This window comes from Propithecus coquereli, unplaced genomic scaffold (assembly GCF_000956105.1).
Source record: "Propithecus coquereli isolate 6110/MARCELLA unplaced genomic scaffold, Pcoq_1.0 Scaffold148, whole genome shotgun sequence".
Classification (NCBI taxonomy): Eukaryota; Metazoa; Chordata; class Mammalia; order Primates; family Indriidae; genus Propithecus; species Propithecus coquereli.
Genome location: NW_012139191.1, coordinates 910767 through 931252, shown reverse-complemented (window position 1 = coordinate 931252; position 20486 = coordinate 910767). Strand labels below are relative to the sequence as shown.

Sequence of the window (20486 nt, the reverse complement as noted above, 5' to 3'; positions counted from 1 at the left end):
CTCACAGCAACCTCAAACTCCTGGGCTCAAGCAATCCTTCTGCCTCAGCCTCCCGAGTAGCTGGGACTACAGGCATGCGCCACCATGTCCGGCTAATTCTTTCTATATATTTTTAGTTGTCCGATTAATTTCTTTCTATTTTTAGTAGAGACAGGGTCTCGCTGTTGCTCAGGCTGGTTTCGAACTCCTGAGCTCAAGCAATCCTTCTGCCTCAGCCTCCCGAGTAGCTGGGACTACAGGCATGTGCCACCATGTCCGGCTAATTCTTTCTATATATATATTTTTAGTTGTCCAGATAATTTCTTTCTATTTTTAGTTGAGATGGGGTCTCACGCTTGCTCAGGCTGGTCTCGAACTCCTGACCTTGAGCGATCCACCCGCCTTGACCTCCCAGAGTGCTAGGATTACAGGCGTGAGCCACCGCGCCCCCGGCCTCACCAAACTTTTAAGAAATAAATCAACCCAAACTCTCCCAGGGAACAGAAAAAGAGGAACTACTCTCAACTCACTGTATAAGATCAGTGTAATCTTAATACCAAAATCAGACAAGATAGTCAAAAAAGAAAAGTGAGAGGTAATTCTATTTGTAAACAAACACAAAAATCTAAATAAAATATTGGCAAACACAATCTACTAGTTCATAAAAAGATAATCCATAAAGACCAATTTGGCTTTATCTCAAGAAAGACTATAAGAATGAAGAATTCTAAAATCTATAAATTGGAATTATTGCATCTAACAGATTAAAGGAGAAAACCACAAGATAGTCTCAACAGATGCAGAAAAGCATGTGACCAAAAAAAAAACACAAAGATTTCTCTAACTTAATCAAAGGTATCTACAAAAACTCACAGCACATGTTATTCTTAACAGGGGAAACATTCTATTTAAAATTGGGAATGAGATCTGTATGTATGCCCACTATATTCATTTCTAATGAACAACCATAATCATTTCCATTGAACATATATCTAAAAGTGAGCTAATACATTAAGACAAGAAAAATAAATTGAAAGCAAAAATAATTGGAAAGGAAGAACCCAAACTGTCACTATTTGCAAATGATATAATTAAGCACATAGAAAACCCAAAGGAATTCCAGAAAATGTTAGACCTAATAAGAGTTTATCGAGTAGATGACTAAAGATTAATATTTTTAAAACTCATTAAATTTCTATTTACTAACAATAAAGTCAGAAAACAGAATGTTTATAAACGCCATTTATATCAGCAACAACAAACTTAGAAACATGAGAATCAACATTAAAAAAGATCTATGAAACTATATTGAAAAAATACATAAATGGAAATACCATATATTCTTAGGATGACTCAAAATCTTAAAGATTTCGATTCTCCCCCAAACTGTTTCAATCAATTCTAATTAATTCCCAAAGGGTTTTTCATATCATGTAACAAACTGATTCTTAAAACAAGAACAATGATCCTGAGACTCCAACTCCTCCTCAGCTATCAAGATGTCCGGTAAAACTATAGCATTAATAATTAAGACAGTGTGGTATGAAAAACACAGAGACAGACAAGGTGACAAGTGATACAGAAAGGCAACCCAGAAACAGACCCACACGCACAGAAACTAAACATATGAAAGAGATAGCACAGCAGATCACTGGTGAACAGAGGGCCTTCAATGCATGGTATAGAGATAATTAGAGCCACAGAGGAAGGAAAAATGAAACCATACACAAAAATTAAGCCCAGATGAATTATGAACTTAAATGTGAAAGGCATCATTTTAAAACTTCTAAAAAGAAACACAGAAGAATGTCTTCATAAGAAGTTTTCCAATTAAATTACATTAAATTAAGAACTTCTGTTCACCAAAATACACCATAAAGGGTGAAAAGACAGCCACAAACTGGAAGAAGATATTTACAATGCATGTAATCAATGAAAGACCAGTGTTACCAGTATATCAGTTTTTATAGACAACCCAACAAAAAAAAGGGTAAAAGATATGACCAGGTATTTTATAAAAGGGAAATAAAGATGATATGTCAACATATAAAAGATGCTCAAGCTCACTGATAATCAAAAAATGCATATTAAAACCACAATGATGCATCATTTTATACCCATTCCACTGAAAAATATTCAGAAGTCTAACAATAACAAGTGTTGAAAAGGTTGTAGGTTAACTCTTACACACTGCTAATCAAAGTATATAAATTGACAAAACTGCTGGCCAAAGTATAAGCTGGTACAACCACTTAAGAAAACAATCAGGCATCATTTTGTAAAGCTGAACAAACAATCGTAACTCTTGACCCAGCAATTCCACATCTAGCAAATAGCTTACCATGGCAGTATTCCAACCTTTTTTTGCTCACAAACCACCAAAAATGCTTTTAAAAATTACATTGCCTTCACATGTTAAGATAATATCTAAAAAATTTCACCATAAGTTTAAGTAATTGTAAAGGATGAATTCCTAGAGTACCATGGTAACATTTTAAAGTAAAATTGATATATCCTTCCTTTAAATGTATACTTATTACTAACATATAGCTGGTCAAAAAATATACGTTGGCATTTTTGAAAATGCATCTCTAGAGGAAATGCATGGGGAGGCGCCCAGATTTTAAGAGGCTCTCCCTAACACTATAAACTGTATTTTAAATTACCCCTTTGTTTTCCACTAGGGGCAAAGCCCTATTAAGACTCCAGTGGGGCTGTGGTTTGCCTTTCTTATGTAAAACTCTATTGTGAAAGGGAAGGTCCACCAGGAGGCCTCTACCTAGACCTCAGGCATTACCAATTTTAGGAAAGAGAACATGTGGAATTTAATAATCTAGAAACTGATTGATTAACATCATTTGTACCCCATACACTCCTTAGAAAATCTTCATTACTCCCCTGGGGGGTCATACACACCAGTGTGAAAATTAGAGAAAGTCTTACAACTGCATACTACACAAGAATCTTCATCATAACAGCAAAACCTGGAAACAACCAAAATGTCCATCAACAGGAGAATGCATCTCTGTGTTATATTCACCCATGGAATATTACACAGCGGTGAAAATTAATGACTTACATCTATACTCAATATTAGTGACTCAGAAATATAACATTGAGTGAAATAAGCAAGTCCCAAAAGACTACACCCAGCATTTTTTTCTTTTTTTACTCAACAACAGAAACCATACAATACATTGTTGAGGGATAGATACATATCTGATAAAATTTTTAAAAAGCAAGGAATAACACACATAATTCTGGATAGTAGTCACCTCTGGAGGTGAGCACATTCAGTATTGGTCATTTTGATTCTTGAACGGTGGATTCACAGGTGTTCATTTCATTGTTTTGCTTCACAGTATGCATATTTATTACATATTTTGAATGTATCAAGTATTACATAAAAATCAAGATTTTTTTAAGACATTTATCATATGAAAAAAGTATGCTTTTAATTAAATCACCTCACCTGCCACTATGGAGGTACACATAACATATCATGGAAATTCTATCTTTACATTAACCACAAGAACTGACATACATTAAGTACATAATAAATGTTCATTGGAATTAATCTTTTAAGGACCAAATGAGATAAAGGCTGAGCCAATTAGCTGTGAGAGATAAACCCATAGGCTGACACAGGGTTAGGGCAGAAGCCAAGGGGGCTGCAAGCAAATTTAGCAACAAGCTAAAGTCATAAAAGTTGGTCAGTAAAGAGAAGGCAAAAATGTAAAGTCTGATAAAATAACACGTTAGCAGGGATGTGAGGAAATGGGTGTTCTCACTCAATACCAGGGAGTGAAAATTGGTACAACCACTTGGAGAGCTTCTGTGATATTTGGTTAAGTTGAAAATGCAAATAACCTACTATCCAGCAAATCTACTACTAGATGTATTTCTTAGAGAAACTTTCAAATGTGTGCACAAGCAGACAGGTACAAAGATATTTATTGTAGGACTGTTTTTTAAGAGTCAAAAACTGGAAACAACTTCAAAGTCCATCAGTAGGGAATGTATAATTAAATATGGTATATTCATACAATGCAATTCTATACCAGCAATTAAAATGAATGACCCAAAGATAACACAATTATTCAATTTATTCATATATAAATCTCAAATGTGATGCTGAGCAAAAAAAAACGCAAGTTGCAAAAAACACATGTATAGTTTAATACCATTGAAGTTTAAAAACAAACAATACTATATATTGTTTATGGATTCACCATGATGAAAAGTATAAAATATGCAAAGGAATGATATACACAAACCTGAACACAGTGGCTATCTTTAGGGAAGGACGGGGAGGAACTGAGTGCCTCCAATATCTGCAATTTTATTGCTTGAAAAAAAGAGGATCTGAAGTAAATTTGGCAAAATAATTAAATCTGTAAAATTCTGAATCATGCATTGGTTAGAACCCCCCCTCTATATTTTATATCTGAAATATTCCAGAAATTAGAAGAAAAAAAAGAAAATTAGGCAAGATTAAGAAAATTAAGCAGAATAGAAAGAGACACCAAAATGCAGCCCTTGAGCAGAAAGCACGAACCTTTGAGCAAAAGGAGCAGTAATTAGGTCCTTAATGGGTCTGAAGTTTCTTTCCCTATGTATCCTTACACTAAATCCCACTTTCCTTAGGATAAAATGAAAATTTCTAGCAATAAAAAATGTCGTAACTAGAACCGTAATTATGAGGAAACTACTCCCAAGGAAGGAGAAGTAAAATCTGTACGATTTCTACCTTGTTTCCCCTGCCAGGGTAGGGCAAAATCGAAAGAGATTTATATGAACGCCATAAAATGTGAACCATTAAGTATTTTCAAGAACGCCAGGGACAGCTACAATATATTTGCCCAGTTGGCGTGTGCTTGTATTTTGGAAGGAATTTGCAAATGAAGGGTTTTTGGCGTCCGGGGCGCCTCTGCAAAAGGCACGCCGCACTGGTACCAGCCCAAATTCACCTACGCCTCGGCTCCATTTTTGGTCCTTGGCCCCCTACTCTGGCCCCAGACTAGCTCAACAAGCCACACTCACGTCGTCAACACTGCAGAGCAGCTGGCCAGACCCGCAACCGTCCTCCCTCCTCTCGTTCGCATACGGGGGAGGGTGGATGCTCAGAAGAGGGGCGAGGGAGGGAGGCGCGTAGGGGTTATAGCCGCCTGCCCTGGTCCATTCCTCAGGGCGGGGGCCGGCCCTGGACTGCGCTGCCAGTTCTCAGGAAAACAGGTGGCACCCACGTAGGGAACACAACGCAGCACCGGGCGTGCACGAACATTCACGAACACACACGAACGAAAATCCGCACACAAGCTATTACGCACTCGACAAAACCCATGCGCAGCACACACTCGGACGCACACTCGCGGGGGCGGTGCTCCAGGCGGGGGTCTCGCTCACAGGCGACGCGGCCACGCGCGCTGGGGGACGCGCGCCCCACGGGCAGAGGCAGTGACACAAAGAGGGGGGCCGCCTGAAGACGCCAGGAGCGCCCACGCTGCCACCGGGAAAAACGGGCGCCGACACAAAGGGGGCTAGGAGAGGACACACGGGTGCGTGCCCGCGCGCTCATCCGCAGGGGCCCCTCTACCCAGCACAGGTGTCTCCCACGCACCGAGCGAGACGCCGATGCGCGGGCAGCAGGGCGATGCGCACACAAAGGGGCTACTCCCACCCTTGCAAGGCACCCGAGGGCCCACGCTCGCGAAGGGCCAAAGGGGACATACCCACTGGAGCAGACAAAAGCGACCACACCCACTCATCGCGCGGACACCCCGACCCACGCAGACACACAGCAGGCACCACGGCGAGGGACACGGGGCGACGCGCACACACCCACACTCACCACACACCCATGGAGGGGGTGTGGAGGGTCCCGCTCCCCGGGCATCTCGGCTGCAGCGGGACAAGGTGACACATCCGGGAGCCCTGCCGCGAGCCGGGTGTGCACTCACCGGGGCCCGGCGCCCGCGAGCCTCGGACGCGGGCCGCCACCGCAGCCGCCACCGCCGGCCCTCCACGTCAACCAGACCGCGGAGGGAGCGGGCGGTGGCGCAGACGGCAGACGTGTCACGTGGGCTGGCAGCGCACATGCGCAGTCGCGCCGGCCCGCCCCCTCCTTCGCCTCCGCGGGCCGAGCGGTCTCGCCAGCCCCTGCGCTCGCGCGTTCCCGCCTCACGAGAGTCGTCGTGCGCCTGCGCCCTCGGGGGGGCAGCCTTCGGGCTTCGGCCTTTCGCTCAATTTTTCCAATGTTTCCCTGCTGCGGCTGCCTGGTCTGAGCTTGCGCAGAGAACTCAGCGCTAAGGTGGTCGAGGTGTCGGGAGGGGCCCGGGTGGGAGTAAGCAGGACCCAAGGTCGAGGGCCTCCCCCACCCCGCCTCTAATGAGCAGCAGAAGCCCCCACGAGAGGGCCCGGCCCAGCAGGCCCGCGTTCTCGTGGGCGCCGCGCGAGCCTATTCCCTGACCTTCCCTTCCCGCAGGAAGGCCAAGCTTCCCCAGCTGGAGGCGTTTGTGCCCCCGACCCCGCCCTCCTCTCTGTTGCGGGGTGTGCGCGCGCCGGCATGGGTGCCTGCGAGCGCGCGTGCACGCGAGGCGGGGGTGCTTGCGAGCGCGCGTGCACGCGGGCGTGTGTCGGGGGCTGTGCGCGGGATGGCACTTATGCTCCGCAGAGGCAGTACCCATAGCGAAGCGATGAGGTTATAATAGACCAATGGTGAGGGGGAGTGAATCACTGACGGATGATTGTGTTCTTTTCCGCAGAGTGTCTAAAGCCACAGGGGAAAATGGTGGAAAATTCACCGTCGCCGTTGCCAGAAAGAGCGATTTATGGCTTTGTTCTTTTCTTAAGCTCCCAGTTTGGCTTCAGTAAGTACTTTCCTGATGGATGGCCAGGGGCTGTTTCTGGTGTTCAGTGACAAGGAAATAATACATTTGTTCTTAGAATGTGCACACATGACCTGTTGATTCTTTATACCTACGTCTCGTTTTAACAAAACCTGAAGGGAACTCATGTTTTGTTCAGTGTTCTGTGTGCCATCATTAGCCTAAGAGAGTTAATCTCAAACAAATGCTTATACAGTACTAGGCACGATCGCAAAATGAATAAACCTGGTCCTTGCCCTTAAGGAGGTCGTGGTCTTGTGGATGAGACAGAGAAGTAAATACGCAGTTAACACGCAGTGTGACGATGGCAAGGGAGCACAGTGCAGAGACGTTGAAATCAGACTGGAAAGTCAGAGTTAGCTTTCTCCAGGAGACTTTCCCCCTGGTACTTACACTAATTAGAAAAGAATAAGTAGGATGGAGGGAAGACGTGGAAATGCTTTGAATGAAGGCATGAGAGAGTTGGGAAGTGAGTTTGGCTCCACTACAGCTGGGAAGTGAAGAGAATTAGGCTAGAGAAGCCATATTGAAATATGTGCCCTTTACCTCTTGAATATGACATTTTACAGTTAAGGAAACTGAGACACTCACCGAGACAGTAATATGTCCCGAGACACACAGCAGGCCCCAAGTCTCCCCAAAAGGATTTGGGTATTATGAGGCAAATGAGGGAGAAAATCCAGTGCCGCCAGTAGAACTTTCTGGAACTGTGTGGAAACCACAAAGGTGGAATGATAGTACTTCTGAACCCTAACTGAAAAATATCAACCTGCATCATCAGTACAGCTTGCAGATGGACCTAACAGGCTGTTGCCTAGCAGAGTCTGAAATGAAGAAGTTATGACCGAGTTTAAATTCCGACTCCTCCATGGATTACCTTTGTGACCTGGGACCATTTACTTAACTTCTTTGAGCCTCAGTGTCCTCATCTCTAAAAGGGTGTTGATGATGATAGTTGTTGCTTATTATGCATAAAACAATCTTATCAAATAGGTAATATTATTGTCTTCATTTTAAAGATGAGAGTACTGGGGTGTAAGTAACTTGCCTAAAGTCGCAAAGCTACTAAATGATAGAGCTAGAATTTGAACCCAGACACACTGGCTGACATCGCCCTGCTGCCTCTTATGACTGTTGTGAGGATTAACTGGGGTAATTTAGGTAAAGCACTTAAGACAATGCACAGGAACAAGAAGTACTAAATAAGTGTTAGCTACTGTTGTTATCGTTGTCTTGTAAATCCTTGTTCAAAAATGTTTCAACGATCAGAAACTATATAAATAAATAAAAACAATGACTTTAAGACTTAAATCCCGTAACACCCACAACCAAAAATTAATTCAGTTACTTATTGGGTGCTTACCATGTGCCAGGGACTGTTATAAGCCAGGGAGGAGCAAAACAGCCAAAAATTTCCTGCTTCCATAGAGTTTTCATTCTACAGGGAGGAGATAGTCGATGGACAAATTAAATAAGTAAAACATATACACTTTCAGATGGTAACATGTACTATGGAGAGAAATCAAGAAGAAAGAGTATTACGAGTGGAAGGAGGTTCTTCTAATATGCTTCTGTGTCATCTTTTATTATTCATTTATTAGCACTTATCACAGTGTAATGAAAATATCAATTTACTCCTCTCTATTCACCACTAGATTTTTAAGCTCAGGGAGAGCAGAAGCCATCTTTCACACTCCGAACATACAGAGTTCGGTAATACATATTTGTTAAAAATATTAATCCTTCATCAATAATGTGGGTATTTAATAGTTTAAAATCGTCTCTGCCACTCACCTTGGACAGATGAGATGATACAGCCTTTATAAGATTCCATTTCCTCATCTGTAAAAAGTACCACACACATGCCTCAGGGGATTGTTTTGAGGATTATGTGAAGTAATGTATATAGAATGCTTGGAACTGTGCTTAACTCACAGTGAGTGCTTAGAGCTTAGCTGTTGTTACTACATAGGGACAACAGTAAACAACAAAGATTTGGGGTTGAGGGAAATAAAACTACTCTGGGAGATAAGGCAGAAGCTCAACATGTAGTGGATCAGAAGTAGGGTAGAAAAGTTCTCCTTTAAGCGACTAAATGTCTGTAATTACTTCAGTTCTGTGGAGGTGAAGTATTGAACACCTACTGTACATAAAGCAAACTGATCGGTGATACAAGGATTACAGCAGTTGCTAAGGCATGATATGTGCCCTTGAATTGTTTAAAATATAGTGTGAGAGTTAAGACATGTTCAAAAATGGCCAATAATAAGGTAATTATGATAAATATAAGAATGGTACAAATAAGAAGCTAGAAGAACTGAAAGGAAGGAACAATCATTTCCGAGTGAATCTGGGACGCTTCAAAGAAGCTTTTTTGTTTAAATGAACCTTAGCAGATTGAATGCATGCCTTACTGACTTCTCTCTCTCTCTTTTTTTTTTTCCCCTTCTATAGTACTTTATCTCATGTGGGCTTTTATTCCTGAATCTTGGCTAAACTCCTTAGGCTTAACATATTGGCCTCAAAAGTAAGTTTAATATATTTCTTAAATCAGGATGCAGTTAATGCTGTTTTGAAGGATCATTTTTTTCCTTAAAACTACTCAAATCTTTAAATGTTTATTCTTTTAAAATTCATGAATAGCCATATAGAAATTGAAAGGTTTTTAAAGATCATTATTGATATACCTCTAATAAAAATGGTGGAATTAACACACATTTGTCTCAAAAAAATTTTTTATGGTATAAACCCACAGAAGCAAAGAATAGGATAGCAGATAAGAAGTATCAATTTTGGGAAAGTGGTTTGAGATACCTGAAAGATAACTGACTTGGTTTATGCTTTTTTCACATTGCTGAAGTAGGGAAGCCAGCAATATTTGTGCCCTAAAACTCCAAAATGGCTCAGATATTGGAGGTACCAGGTATCTCTTTAGCATGGTAATTCTGGGCTGAACTGAAAACATGTTTAAAGAGCGTTAGACCTCAAATCTTCCTCCCTTGGCCCTCAAAGCTGGGAGACCAACCCTGCCTTCCTCTGAAAGGCTGAGCCAGAGTCTCTAGCCTGGAGGCTACAAGGGTTAATTGAGTGTGGGAGTAAATGACAATCTGTGTGGCTGGCTGGGTGCAGTGGCTCGAGCCTGTAATCCTAGCACTCTGGGAGGCCAAGGCGGGAGGACCGTTTGAGCTCAGGAGTTCAAGACCAGCCTGAGCAAGAGTGAGACCCCGTCTCTACTAAAAATAGAAAGAAATTAGCTGGACAATTAAAAAATATGTAGAAAAAATTAGCCGGGCATGGTAGCGCATGCCTGTAGTTCCAGCTACTCGGGAGGCTGAGGCAGGAGGATCGCTTGAGCCCAGGAGTTTGAGGTTGCTGTGAGCTAGGCTGACGCCATGGCACTCTAGCCCAGGCAACAGAGCGAGACTCTGTCTCAAAAAAAAAAAAAAAAAAGAGAAAGAAAATCTGTGTGGCTGAATGATAAGGTCTACCCCTCCCCCAACACCTTCCCTCACTGGGCTCCCAGGCTCATACCACCCTAGTTCTCCCAGAAAAAGATAGGAGGTTCCTTCCTGAGGAAGCTGACCAGCCCAAGAGAAAGTATCTGTAATTTCTGACATTTAGAGGACTCCAGTGAAGTGGCCCAGTCCCATTAGGAAGGCTCACCAGTTGGCCATCCCTGCCCACATACACACAGTACTTTCAATTAGCTTGTTAGCACTTCATTTTTAAATATGAGTGAACTGCCTTAAGTTACCAGACTTTGAAGGAAAACCTCTAACTTGAGATGCAAAAGCAAAAAGAAAAGAAACTTGAAGGAAATGGACATAATTCAAGGAACAGAAAAAAATTTTAAAATAACATAAAATTCTCAAAAGATTATAACTCTGAAACAAGAACAGAATGCTATACAAAGAAAATGTTCAGGGAATTGCTATATTTAAATTGTAAACATGATAACCAAAATTAAAATTTTAATTGAAAGGTTGGATGATAAACCAAAGATAATCTCTAGAAAGTAGAACAAAAGAGAAATAGAAAATAGAGGAAAGTTTAACAGGGCTAAAAATCTAACTATTAGAAGTTCCAGAAAGAGAAAAGAGTGAGGAAGACATTATTAAAGAAACAATGCACTCAATAAAACATGGCAAGGTAGAGCACTTGATGTGCTTGACAGTATCGAGAGGCATAATAGAGTCCTATTAGAGAATTTGAGGCTCTAGTATTGATAGATACATACATACATACCAAGCAAATAGATAAAAACAATTATTAATTCCAGAAAAAACAAAAAGTTATACAAGGAAGCATATAATAATAGTACACTAAGGTTCTCAGTTGCAAACATTGTTATATATAGTCATAATAATTTTTTTTAAATGCTGATATAACCAGAAATTGTGATGTAAGCATAGAAAAGGAAAGGAAGAGGTAAATTCCTCATCTCTATGTTAGGAAGTATAGAGAAAATGCCTGAAATTGAAAAAAATCAAGAAATAATAATATGAACATGTTACATAGAAATGAAGAGGTAAGTACTAGAATAAGCAGATGTTTAAATTGTTTCTTTCTGGGGAGTGAGACTCCAGGGTTGGGACAGTGGGCTGGAGAACTACAGCCTTTCATTATAAGTCTTGTAGAACAATTTGTCTCTTATATACATATTAACATATTACTTTAATAAAAATTAAATTTAGTTTAAAAAATATGTAAACTTTGTGACTGTTGAGAATTACAACCTTTTAAGGTGTCCGTTATGTACTTCAATATTCTCTCTTGCAGATACTGGGCAGTGGCATTACCTGTGTATCTCCTTATTACTGTAGTAATTGGTTATGTGCTTTTGTTTGGAATCAACATGATGAGCACCTGTCCACTCAACTCCATTCATACAATCACAGGTGAATTTATAATAACAGGAAAGTGCTGGGGGAACGGAAGAGTGGGGTATTAGGAGTTTTAGCCAGAAAAGCAACCAAGAATAGGCTGCAAGACACACATTGGGTCAATAAAAAGAACCTAGAGAAATGAATAAAAGCTTATACAAAAGGAAATAATTACACAAAGAAAATAAGTTCTGATGAATATGCACTAGTTATATTCATGGAGGAAATAAATTCTGATAAATTATAGTGTATATACTATGTTCCTCAGCAGCTTTGCCTGAGAGAAACTTCTTTTGTCCTAAATAGGCACTGTTGATAAAGGGATGGCAAAAGGTACATGCAGACCTTGTTCAGGAGGAGGGATTTGAGGGTGTGTATCCTCAGGATCACTATGGACACCTTATTCCAATCATGTGGATAGAAGAGTCACAACATGTTTTTGTAGTTTTATTTTTTTTAAGTCTTTTCATTTCAAGTCTAAAGATGAAGATAAATTAGGATTCCTGAGCTTGCTTAGATTCTAGGAAGAAAAGTATTTTTTAAGTTCCCTGGTATGATTTTTCAACTATTCCAAACCTTTATTCATCAACTCATATAATGTATTTGGAAAATCAATTATAGTATTTTTAAATTTCAACCCTAATAACCTATATACCCTGCATTCTTGACTGGAAGTGCAGCAAATAGACAATTTGTGCAAAGAGGGGAAATTGTTAAGTTTGTATGAATATTTGCACCAAATGACTTAATAGTTTTGCAGTGTTGATATAAATACATTTTCAAGGCCTAGGTATAATTCTGTCACTGTGGGAAATGTGCAGATGGGACTTAACCACCATTGTACAGTTGAATGAAATATTAATTTCTTTCCAAGTCAGAGATAAGAAAACTACTTTGTTGATTACATTTTTATTTTAATGGGGACATTTCTTCTAAAGAGAAGATTTAAGACATTACTTAATTATGTTAAACGTGGTTATTTGTCGTTAACAAAACATCAGCTTAATAAACTATGTGGTGGGTCTTCCTTGGCCACAGAGACTATAGAAGAAATTGCTTGGGTTAACAGAGCTTTTTGTTCTTCTCTTGCAGATAATTATGCTAAAAATCAACAGCATAAGAAATACCAAGAAGAGGCCATTCCAGCATTAAGAGATATTCCTATTAGTGAAGTAAACCAAATGTTCTTTCTTGCAGCCAAAGACCCTTACACTAAAAGCTGAATTGTATGTAGACATGTTAACACCAAGCATTTGCTTATAAGTGTTTAACATAATTTTGACCATAATTATTTTGAGCATCTCTCTTACTAATACCCAGTATTGAGATGTAAAAAAAAGTAAGTTGGTCTTCTATTAGATTAAGTTCAATTAATATTGGAAGTGTTCTAAAGTATTATTAATGGACAGAATAAATAAAATACTACATTACCATATACCAGACTTTAAAAAATAAGCGTCTGTATAATCAAGAAGTTCCTCTCAAGAGGCATTTATGTTGTTATTTGCAAAGGATGATTGTGTCCTTCCTCCTGTTTGTCCTGAGGCATCCAGAATTCAAACTCTTACATTTGGGGGAAGGGTACATTTATTATTTGTGCCATCAGAGTCATGTGTAAGACATTTATTGAGTATTCCCTAGGTACCAGGTGTTTCTATAGGCCCTGGAGATGTAGTAATAGTAAGACTCTCCCAAAAAGCTTATGTTTTAGAGGCAGGTTGACACAGACTAAGCAAATAAAATATTATTTGTAATAAGTATTATGCAGAGAACTAAGATAGCATGACATTCTAGAAAGCAAAGGGGTGATTACTTTAGATTGGGTGGTCAAGGAGGGCCTCTCAGAGAGAGGCAGTTGGGATTGGGATTTGAATAGCAAAAAGAGGAGCCAGTCATACACAGAAAGATGGGAGGGGCAGGGTGAGCTTCTCAGTATGAAACGGCAGAGACGGCAAGGTGAGAAGGAGCTATGTCCTAAGAACAGAGGGAAGACTAGCAGTGAGCCTAGAGCATTCTGAACATGGGAGGATGTGGTCTGTGATGAGCCGGAATCATGAAGGCTTTCGTAGGCCAGTGTAGGAAGTTTGGACTTAAGTTTAAGTGTGATGAGTTTGGGGCACTTCAGGTACCAAGCTACTGGGGGTGTTTAAGCAAGGGAGAGGCGTGGCCTAATTTATGTTCTTAAAAAGTCACTGACTGGGAGATGGAGAATAGATTTGGAAGGGGAGTTGGGAATGGGGCAAGGGTATGGAAGTAGGGGACCATTAGAAAGCTGTTGCATTAATCCAGGCAAGAAATGATTGCTGCTTAGACCAGAGTGGTGGTGGAGTTGAGGAGTGGATGGTTTTGTAGTACGTGTTGGAGACAGCCGACTGGGGTATGGTCTGACCGTACAGGATAGGAAGGGCTGACTGAGAGAAATTGTGATCAAGGGTCATTCCAAGATTGTTCTGGATTAAAGAACTAGGTAGATAGTTATGCCTTTTATCGAATTGGACAATATTTGGGGAAGTTTAGTTGAGGGAACTGCAGGATTTGGTATGAGTTAGGTTGAATGGTACTGCATTATTAATATCTGGATGTTTCTTTTTTTTTTTTTTTTTGGAGACAGAGTCTCGCTTTGTTGCCCGGGCTAGAGTGAGTGCCGTGGCGTCAGCCTAGCTCACAGCAACCTCAATCTCCTGGGCTCAAGCAGTCCTTCTGCCTCCACCTCCCGAGTAGCTGGGACTACAGGCATGCGCCACCATGCTTGGCTAATTTTTTCTATATATATATATTTTTAGTTGTCCAGATCATTTCTCTCTATTTTTTTTAGTAGAGACAGGGTCTCGCTCTTGCTCAGGCTGGTCTCGAACTCCTGACCTTGAGCGATCCACCCGCTTCGGCCTCCCAGAGTGCTAGGATTACAGGCGTGAGCCGCCACGCCTGGCCGATACAAGTTTTTTTAAATCATATATAACTCAAAGTTAGCCAATCAGACCAAACCTAAATTTATTTAGCACTAACTTTTGGTACCCTAAATCTCTATACTAATCTGGCTGGTCTTTTTCGTTGGGATATGTACATGTGCATTTATTTCCACACAGAAGTTAAGTCAAAAATTCTAACTTATGCAAATTTAACTATACCTTCTGCAAAAATAAAACGGAAAAGAAAACTAATAATTTTAAGTAATTGGGAAAACCAGGACTTTTATTTCAATAACCATATCCTTACCCAGTAAGTCATGCTGGGTGACTTGATGGGTGACATAAATATGCTCTTCTTATCCCCTAGTTTGTCCCCTGTCCTATGTTATTTCATGGTAAGAGCATGTCACCACACTTAAGAGCAGTTTAAAGGAACCAGCCAATTCTATAAAGTATAGAATGGTAAATAAATAAATTGTGGTCTGTTTGCACGGCCACGCAAACAAGAATGAATTACCGCTATAGCTAACAACGTGAATGAATATCACAGACATAATGCTGGGCAAAAGTGACACATAAAGAAATGTATACTATGTGATTCTATTTATATGAAGTTCACAATTAGGAAAAATTAACGAATGGTGGTAAGTATTAGAAGAATGGTTACCTTTGGAGCAAGATATTAACTAGGAGGCACGAAGGAGCCTGCTGATAGTTGAAAATGCCCTACATCTTGATCTGGATGGTGGTTACATGGGTATAATACATGTTTTTAAAATATCATGGAGCTATTTTATTAAGATTTGTGATCTCGATATAAGTTATACCTCAATTAAAAAGGGAAAAAAAAAATCAGGCATGCAACAGGAAAGGAAGGTGCGGCCTCTGGGATCTGGCTGGGCCTTTCTCTCTCTTGCCCACATGTCCGCTGCTGAGGTCCATCTTAAGCTCCTTCTCCTTTGCTCCAGGAGGTCCGGGTGGCTCTGCCACAGCCTCTGTCACCCTGTGACCAGCAGGCATTGGGAAATTCATAGGGAGGACACCAGGACACCCCAGAAATCAGGAAATGAACTCTACCATCCCCATGAGAACAAGGCAATGTTAACTTGTTGGAGGATGAGATACCATGGGAGGGACAACCAAAGTGCTCAGTCGACAGCCAGCTCACCCACAGAAGCACAGCTGCCTAGTCAACCAGCAGCTGATCACACATGCCTGAAGGAGTCCAGCAAAGACCAGAAAATGGCCCAGCTGAGCACAGACTAAATTGCTGACCTGCTCAATCACAAGCTAATAAGCAGCAGTAGCTAACTAATATGTACACCCACTGCAGATAGAATGCCAGGATTAAATGACAGGTTGATTATTAGCTAACTGGCAAACAGAGGGTACCATGCATACTGATTTTATTTTCCCCATATTTAAAGTTGGATCTCTTGTCAGATGGTGTTGAGTTATACAGAAATACATGTATACATGTACACCTGTGATTGGTGCTTAAAATCAGATAGTTCCCCACACCACGGGAGGAAACAGACAACCACAGCCTGACAATTAGAACCAAGGCCAAATTGCAAAATAAATTTTCCTTTAATCTATTTGCTCCACATCTACATTCTGGAGGTCAAGGCCCTGTGGACAAATATAAAGACATGTATTTCCTTTTCCTGGGCCACCCTGTCCATTGTTCACTGTCTGATCTTTGGAAGGGGGATGAGCCCCTTCCAAGTAGCAGGTGGGAAACAGCGGTCTACCTGTGGACACTTCCTTCTTGTAGCTCCCTGCTCGCTCTCTCTGGGCACCATCTCTCCCACCCTTGGGCCTTGAATAGATTTTGGCAGGAAGAGAGTGTTCCCTACCCTCCGGCAGAAAAAGTGGATTCAGGCCCTTCACCTCCCTAAGGTCATTAGAGTCAGAACCCTCAGAGGTGAACTTCAATGAGGCAGCCACTGGCTACGTGGAATAGGCTGGTTTGAATTGGGATGTGCTGGAAGCTTAAAATACAGATTGGCTTTGAAAAATTTAGTACCAAAAAAACTTTGATAATACTATATTGATCACATTGAAATAATATTTTGGATATATTGGGTTAAATAAATTATTACGATTAATCTCAAAAATAAATAATAAATAAAAATAAAAAGGGAAAAAAAACAACATCTATGCCCACCTCTGGAAATGTTGATTCACTGGTCTGGAGTGGGGCCTAGGCAGGGTTAATTCTTTATTGTCTTCCAGACACTCATAATATGCCACCAGGGTCGAGAATGACTGCCTTACGTGATTGGACTTAACTGAGCTTGTGGTCAAGCGGGGCAGTAGCTATCCACTTCACAAGAGAAAGCCAGCAACTATCAGAGCAGTTCTGTCCCCTTCCTGGTGAGACTCCTGCTCACATCGGTAGTATTCCCGTCTCCCCTAGGACCAGCAATGGGCCTAAGGAGACTTGAAAACAGGTCAGAATAGAACCTTAACTCTGGTACTGCACTAGATGTTAAACCTCAAATTAACTTTTCGTCCTGTTTCTCAACCACGTTGTGCTCACAACTCATAAAAGGTTATACCAGGGGCCGGGCGCGGTGGCTTACGCCTGTAATCCTAGCACTCTGGGAGGCCGAGGTGGGTGGATCGCTCAAGGTCAGGAGTTTGAGACCAGCCTGAGTAAGAGTGAGACCCCGTCTCTACTAAAAAAATAGAAAGAAATGATCTGGACAACTAAAAAAATATGTATATATAGAAAAAATTAGTCGGGCATGGTGGCGCATGCCTGTAGTCCCAGCTACTTGGGAGGCTGAGGCAGAAGGATCGCTTGAGCCCAGGAGTTTGAGGTAGCTGTGAGCTCGGCTGACGCCACGGCACTCTAGTCCGGGCAACAGAGCAAGACTCTGTCTCAAGAAAAAAAAAAAAAAGGTTATACCAGTGTTTTTCAAACTATGGGCAGCAATTTTTTTGAGGGTCATGGTCAGTTTAGTGCAGCAATTCTCCACCTTTTTTATTCTCAGGATTCCTTTAACTCATAAAGAGTAAGAGCCCCAAAGACCTTTGTGTGTGGGGGTTATATTTAGAAGTTAAAATAGAGATTTAAAAAATATTTATAAATAATAAACCCATTACTTTTCATCATAAAATTAATTTTACTGATCACATTATTATCACATAATAAGAAATAGAAAATTTCTGTTACATGAACATTTAACCCAAATCATTGCTATAATAATAAGCTGATTCCAAAAGACAATGAAATTAACATAAATACATATTTTATGAAAAATAAGAATATTTCCAAACCAGAAAAATTTCATGAGACAAGCAGAATTGTTCACATTTTTGCAAATCTCTTTAATGTCTGGCTTAATGGAACACAGCTGGGTTTTCACATCTGCTTCTGCACTCAACTTGTTACATTACCCCACATCCACAAACTCGAACACTCCACTGCATATTCATGAGAGAATGAGAATGAAAAAGACAAATAACATCTTAGCATAACTATGAAAATGATTTTGACCTCAAAGACCCATTGAGATAGGGTCTCCAGACCCTAGACTTTGAGAACCACTGGTTAGTGGGCCTCAACTAGCCAGTGTGTGTGTGAGAGAGATGAACTAGAATAGAATAGAATATATCAGAATGCATCGCACTTAGTGAGGGCAAATATTTTGATTGAAATCTCTCGTGGCCGCTTCAGACCCTCTCTGTGCACCTCTTATTCCAGCCACGGATGCCCCAGACAGTTCCATGCAAATTTTGACCAGATCCACGCAGGTACCTGCCACTTGCAGTACATCCTGGAAGGTGGGGGTTAACATACGTAGGACCAGCCTGGAGCCCAACATGAGACAGGCATCAGTGGATAAACACACCTCCCCCCAGCCTCCAAGGAGACAGCTCTGCGCTCCATTCCATGAGCTCCTCCGAAGGTCCTGCGGGATTGAGCTGCGGTTGCCATGGCAGCGGTGAGCTCAGGCACACATGCCTGTGTGGGTTTGTGCTGTTTTCCTCCCTCTGCTACTCACTCCTCCACATGACCGTTTTCCCAGTAAACTGCCTGCCCGCGAGCCTTTGTCACAGCTCTGCTTCCAGGGGAACTCCAGCTAAGCTGTTTTTAGTTTGTAAAATTGGTGCTTCAGTTATAGGGCCATGATGTATAATGCATGGCAAAATTTAAGAAAAAGTTTGAAAAACACTGTGCTTTGCAATGAGCCCAAACAATAGCATAAAATACTCTAAATAGAAAGCACCAAAGGTTAACAAAACCTGCTGCAGTGATTACGCTCCCAGGGAGAAATAAAAGTCCAAATATGAAATCACCTAATGAAAAGCCAACAGAATTTGAATCCAAAATTCTGCTATTCCTACTTTCTTGACCTGCCCTGTTCTAGTCAAAAGGATCAGTCAGATGCCTGGTTTCCTCAAGAAGCTGCCGCCCAGGCTCTCATTAGAAGGGGTGCCATTCCCTCAGTAAATTGACCCAACCCAAAATTTCTTGTGTCTCCCACTTTTTCCAAGAGTCAGTAGGATACACAACAATATCAATATTAACAGCACCATGCCCACAGAACTTAGAAAACCCAACTAGATCAACTTCTACCTCAATTGTCCCAGAATCAAGGACATTGTGCAATACAGACCCAGCAGCCAGTAACCATGGCACAGACTTGCCGGAAGGTGGAGGAAGGCAGGCAGAAAAAGGGAGAGGAATGAGAAATTCTTAATTTGTCTCACTGGGATACAGGCAGGCTGTGGCAGTTGTCATGTTCTCAGTCACTCAATTTAATGATTCGGTTAACTGTGGCGCCGCTTACTATTTTGAGGTAGGAGGAAAATTATTTATTCTACCTTTTCTAGTCAGGACAGTTTTAAGTCATGCTGTGGTAACAACCGTAAAATTTCAATGGCTTAACCTAAAGAGTTTATTTTTCAAAGAACAGCACTTTAAGATAGCCACCAAATCTGAATGGGGCCATGTGGACAAGGACAGTGGATGTCTCAGTGATTACCTGTATGGACCCATGACCAGGACCAGAGGTTCTTTCCCCCTCTGTGCCTCAGTGCCATGTAAGTCCCAGAAGCCAGAGATGCCATGGAAACCTGTTAGGGACCAGAGGAGTCATGGAGTCAGTAATAATGGCGTAATAGAAAATAACAGTTAACGATTCTTGAACAAGTGCATCTGTGGACCAAGAATTACACATGATTCAAGGTAAATAATTGTCCAATAATTCAATACCAGCCTTAGGCTAATTCTGCAAACCCAGCATGCACAAGCTCCTCTTGTATAGGTTACAGTCACAGGGGACCACATGGCCAGGAAGATGCCAGCCAGAGCCTCACAGTGACTCAGATGTCACACTCCAATTGCACCGTAGTCAGCCAAGTGGCCCAGTGGTGTCGGAAAGCCTGTTTACATGGGCCTGGCATATCAGAAGCAGCTGTGAGTCAGCCTATATCAGCTGCTGCTGCTGCCCCAAGAGAACCATCTCTCCTTATGACATTTTGGTTTCTAATGCCACCTCTTATGACTGTTCTCACTTAATGTACCATGGGTTACTTAATGTATCACGGGCAAAGTTCAATCACTGTCTCCCCGCCACCGTTCTGTGAAGAACTTAAGCACCTGGTGAGAATTAAAATACAGTATCCACCTTATTACAGGCAGAGCCAGATTTCCAAATGCTGCAGAAACCTGAAGCCCAAAGCAGGCTTTCTTCCCTAAATCTAGACCTGGGGATGCATGAAGAGGGCTGGGCCCACAGACCTAGAGATGAGATGTGGCCCGACCAGCTGCATGCACAGGATCTTTGAGGGCCAGGCAGGTGGCACACAAC

General features: G+C 41.5%; 1 protein-coding gene across 2 annotated transcripts; it reads left to right on the top strand.

The window, feature by feature from the left end:
* Nucleotides 1-6132: 6132 nt before the first annotated feature.
* PIGP (phosphatidylinositol glycan anchor biosynthesis, class P) lies at nt 6133-13186 on the top strand. Of its 2 annotated transcripts, XM_012640096.1 has the most exons (5): nt 6133-6289; nt 6744-6848; nt 9321-9393; nt 11646-11764; nt 12842-13186. In XM_012640096.1, the coding sequence occupies exons 2-5, from the start codon at nt 6767-6769 to the stop codon at nt 12970-12972; spliced, it is 405 nt and encodes a 134-aa protein (XP_012495550.1). In that variant the 5' UTR covers nt 6133-6289; nt 6744-6766; the 3' UTR covers nt 12973-13186. The 2 variants fall into 2 exon arrangements, with proteins under 2 accessions (XP_012495550.1, XP_012495549.1); XM_012640095.1 differs by lacking the exon at nt 6133-6289 and having other exon boundaries at nt 6722-6848; nt 12842-13184.
* The last annotated feature ends 7300 nt before the right edge of the window (nt 13187-20486 follow it).

Bases quoted from the DNA above. Each gene is read 5' to 3' on its own strand.
- PIGP (XM_012640095.1), top strand. From the start codon at position 6,722: ATGATTGTGTTCTTTTCCGCAGAGTGTCTAAAGCCACAGGGGAAAATG. The intron at 9,394-11,645 runs GTAAGTTTAATA...TCTCTCTTGCAG, and splicing joins TTAACATATTGGCCTCAAAA to ATACTGGGCAGTGGCATTAC. The intron at 11,765-12,841 runs GTGAATTTATAA...CTTCTCTTGCAG, and splicing joins CTCCATTCATACAATCACAG to ATAATTATGCTAAAAATCAA.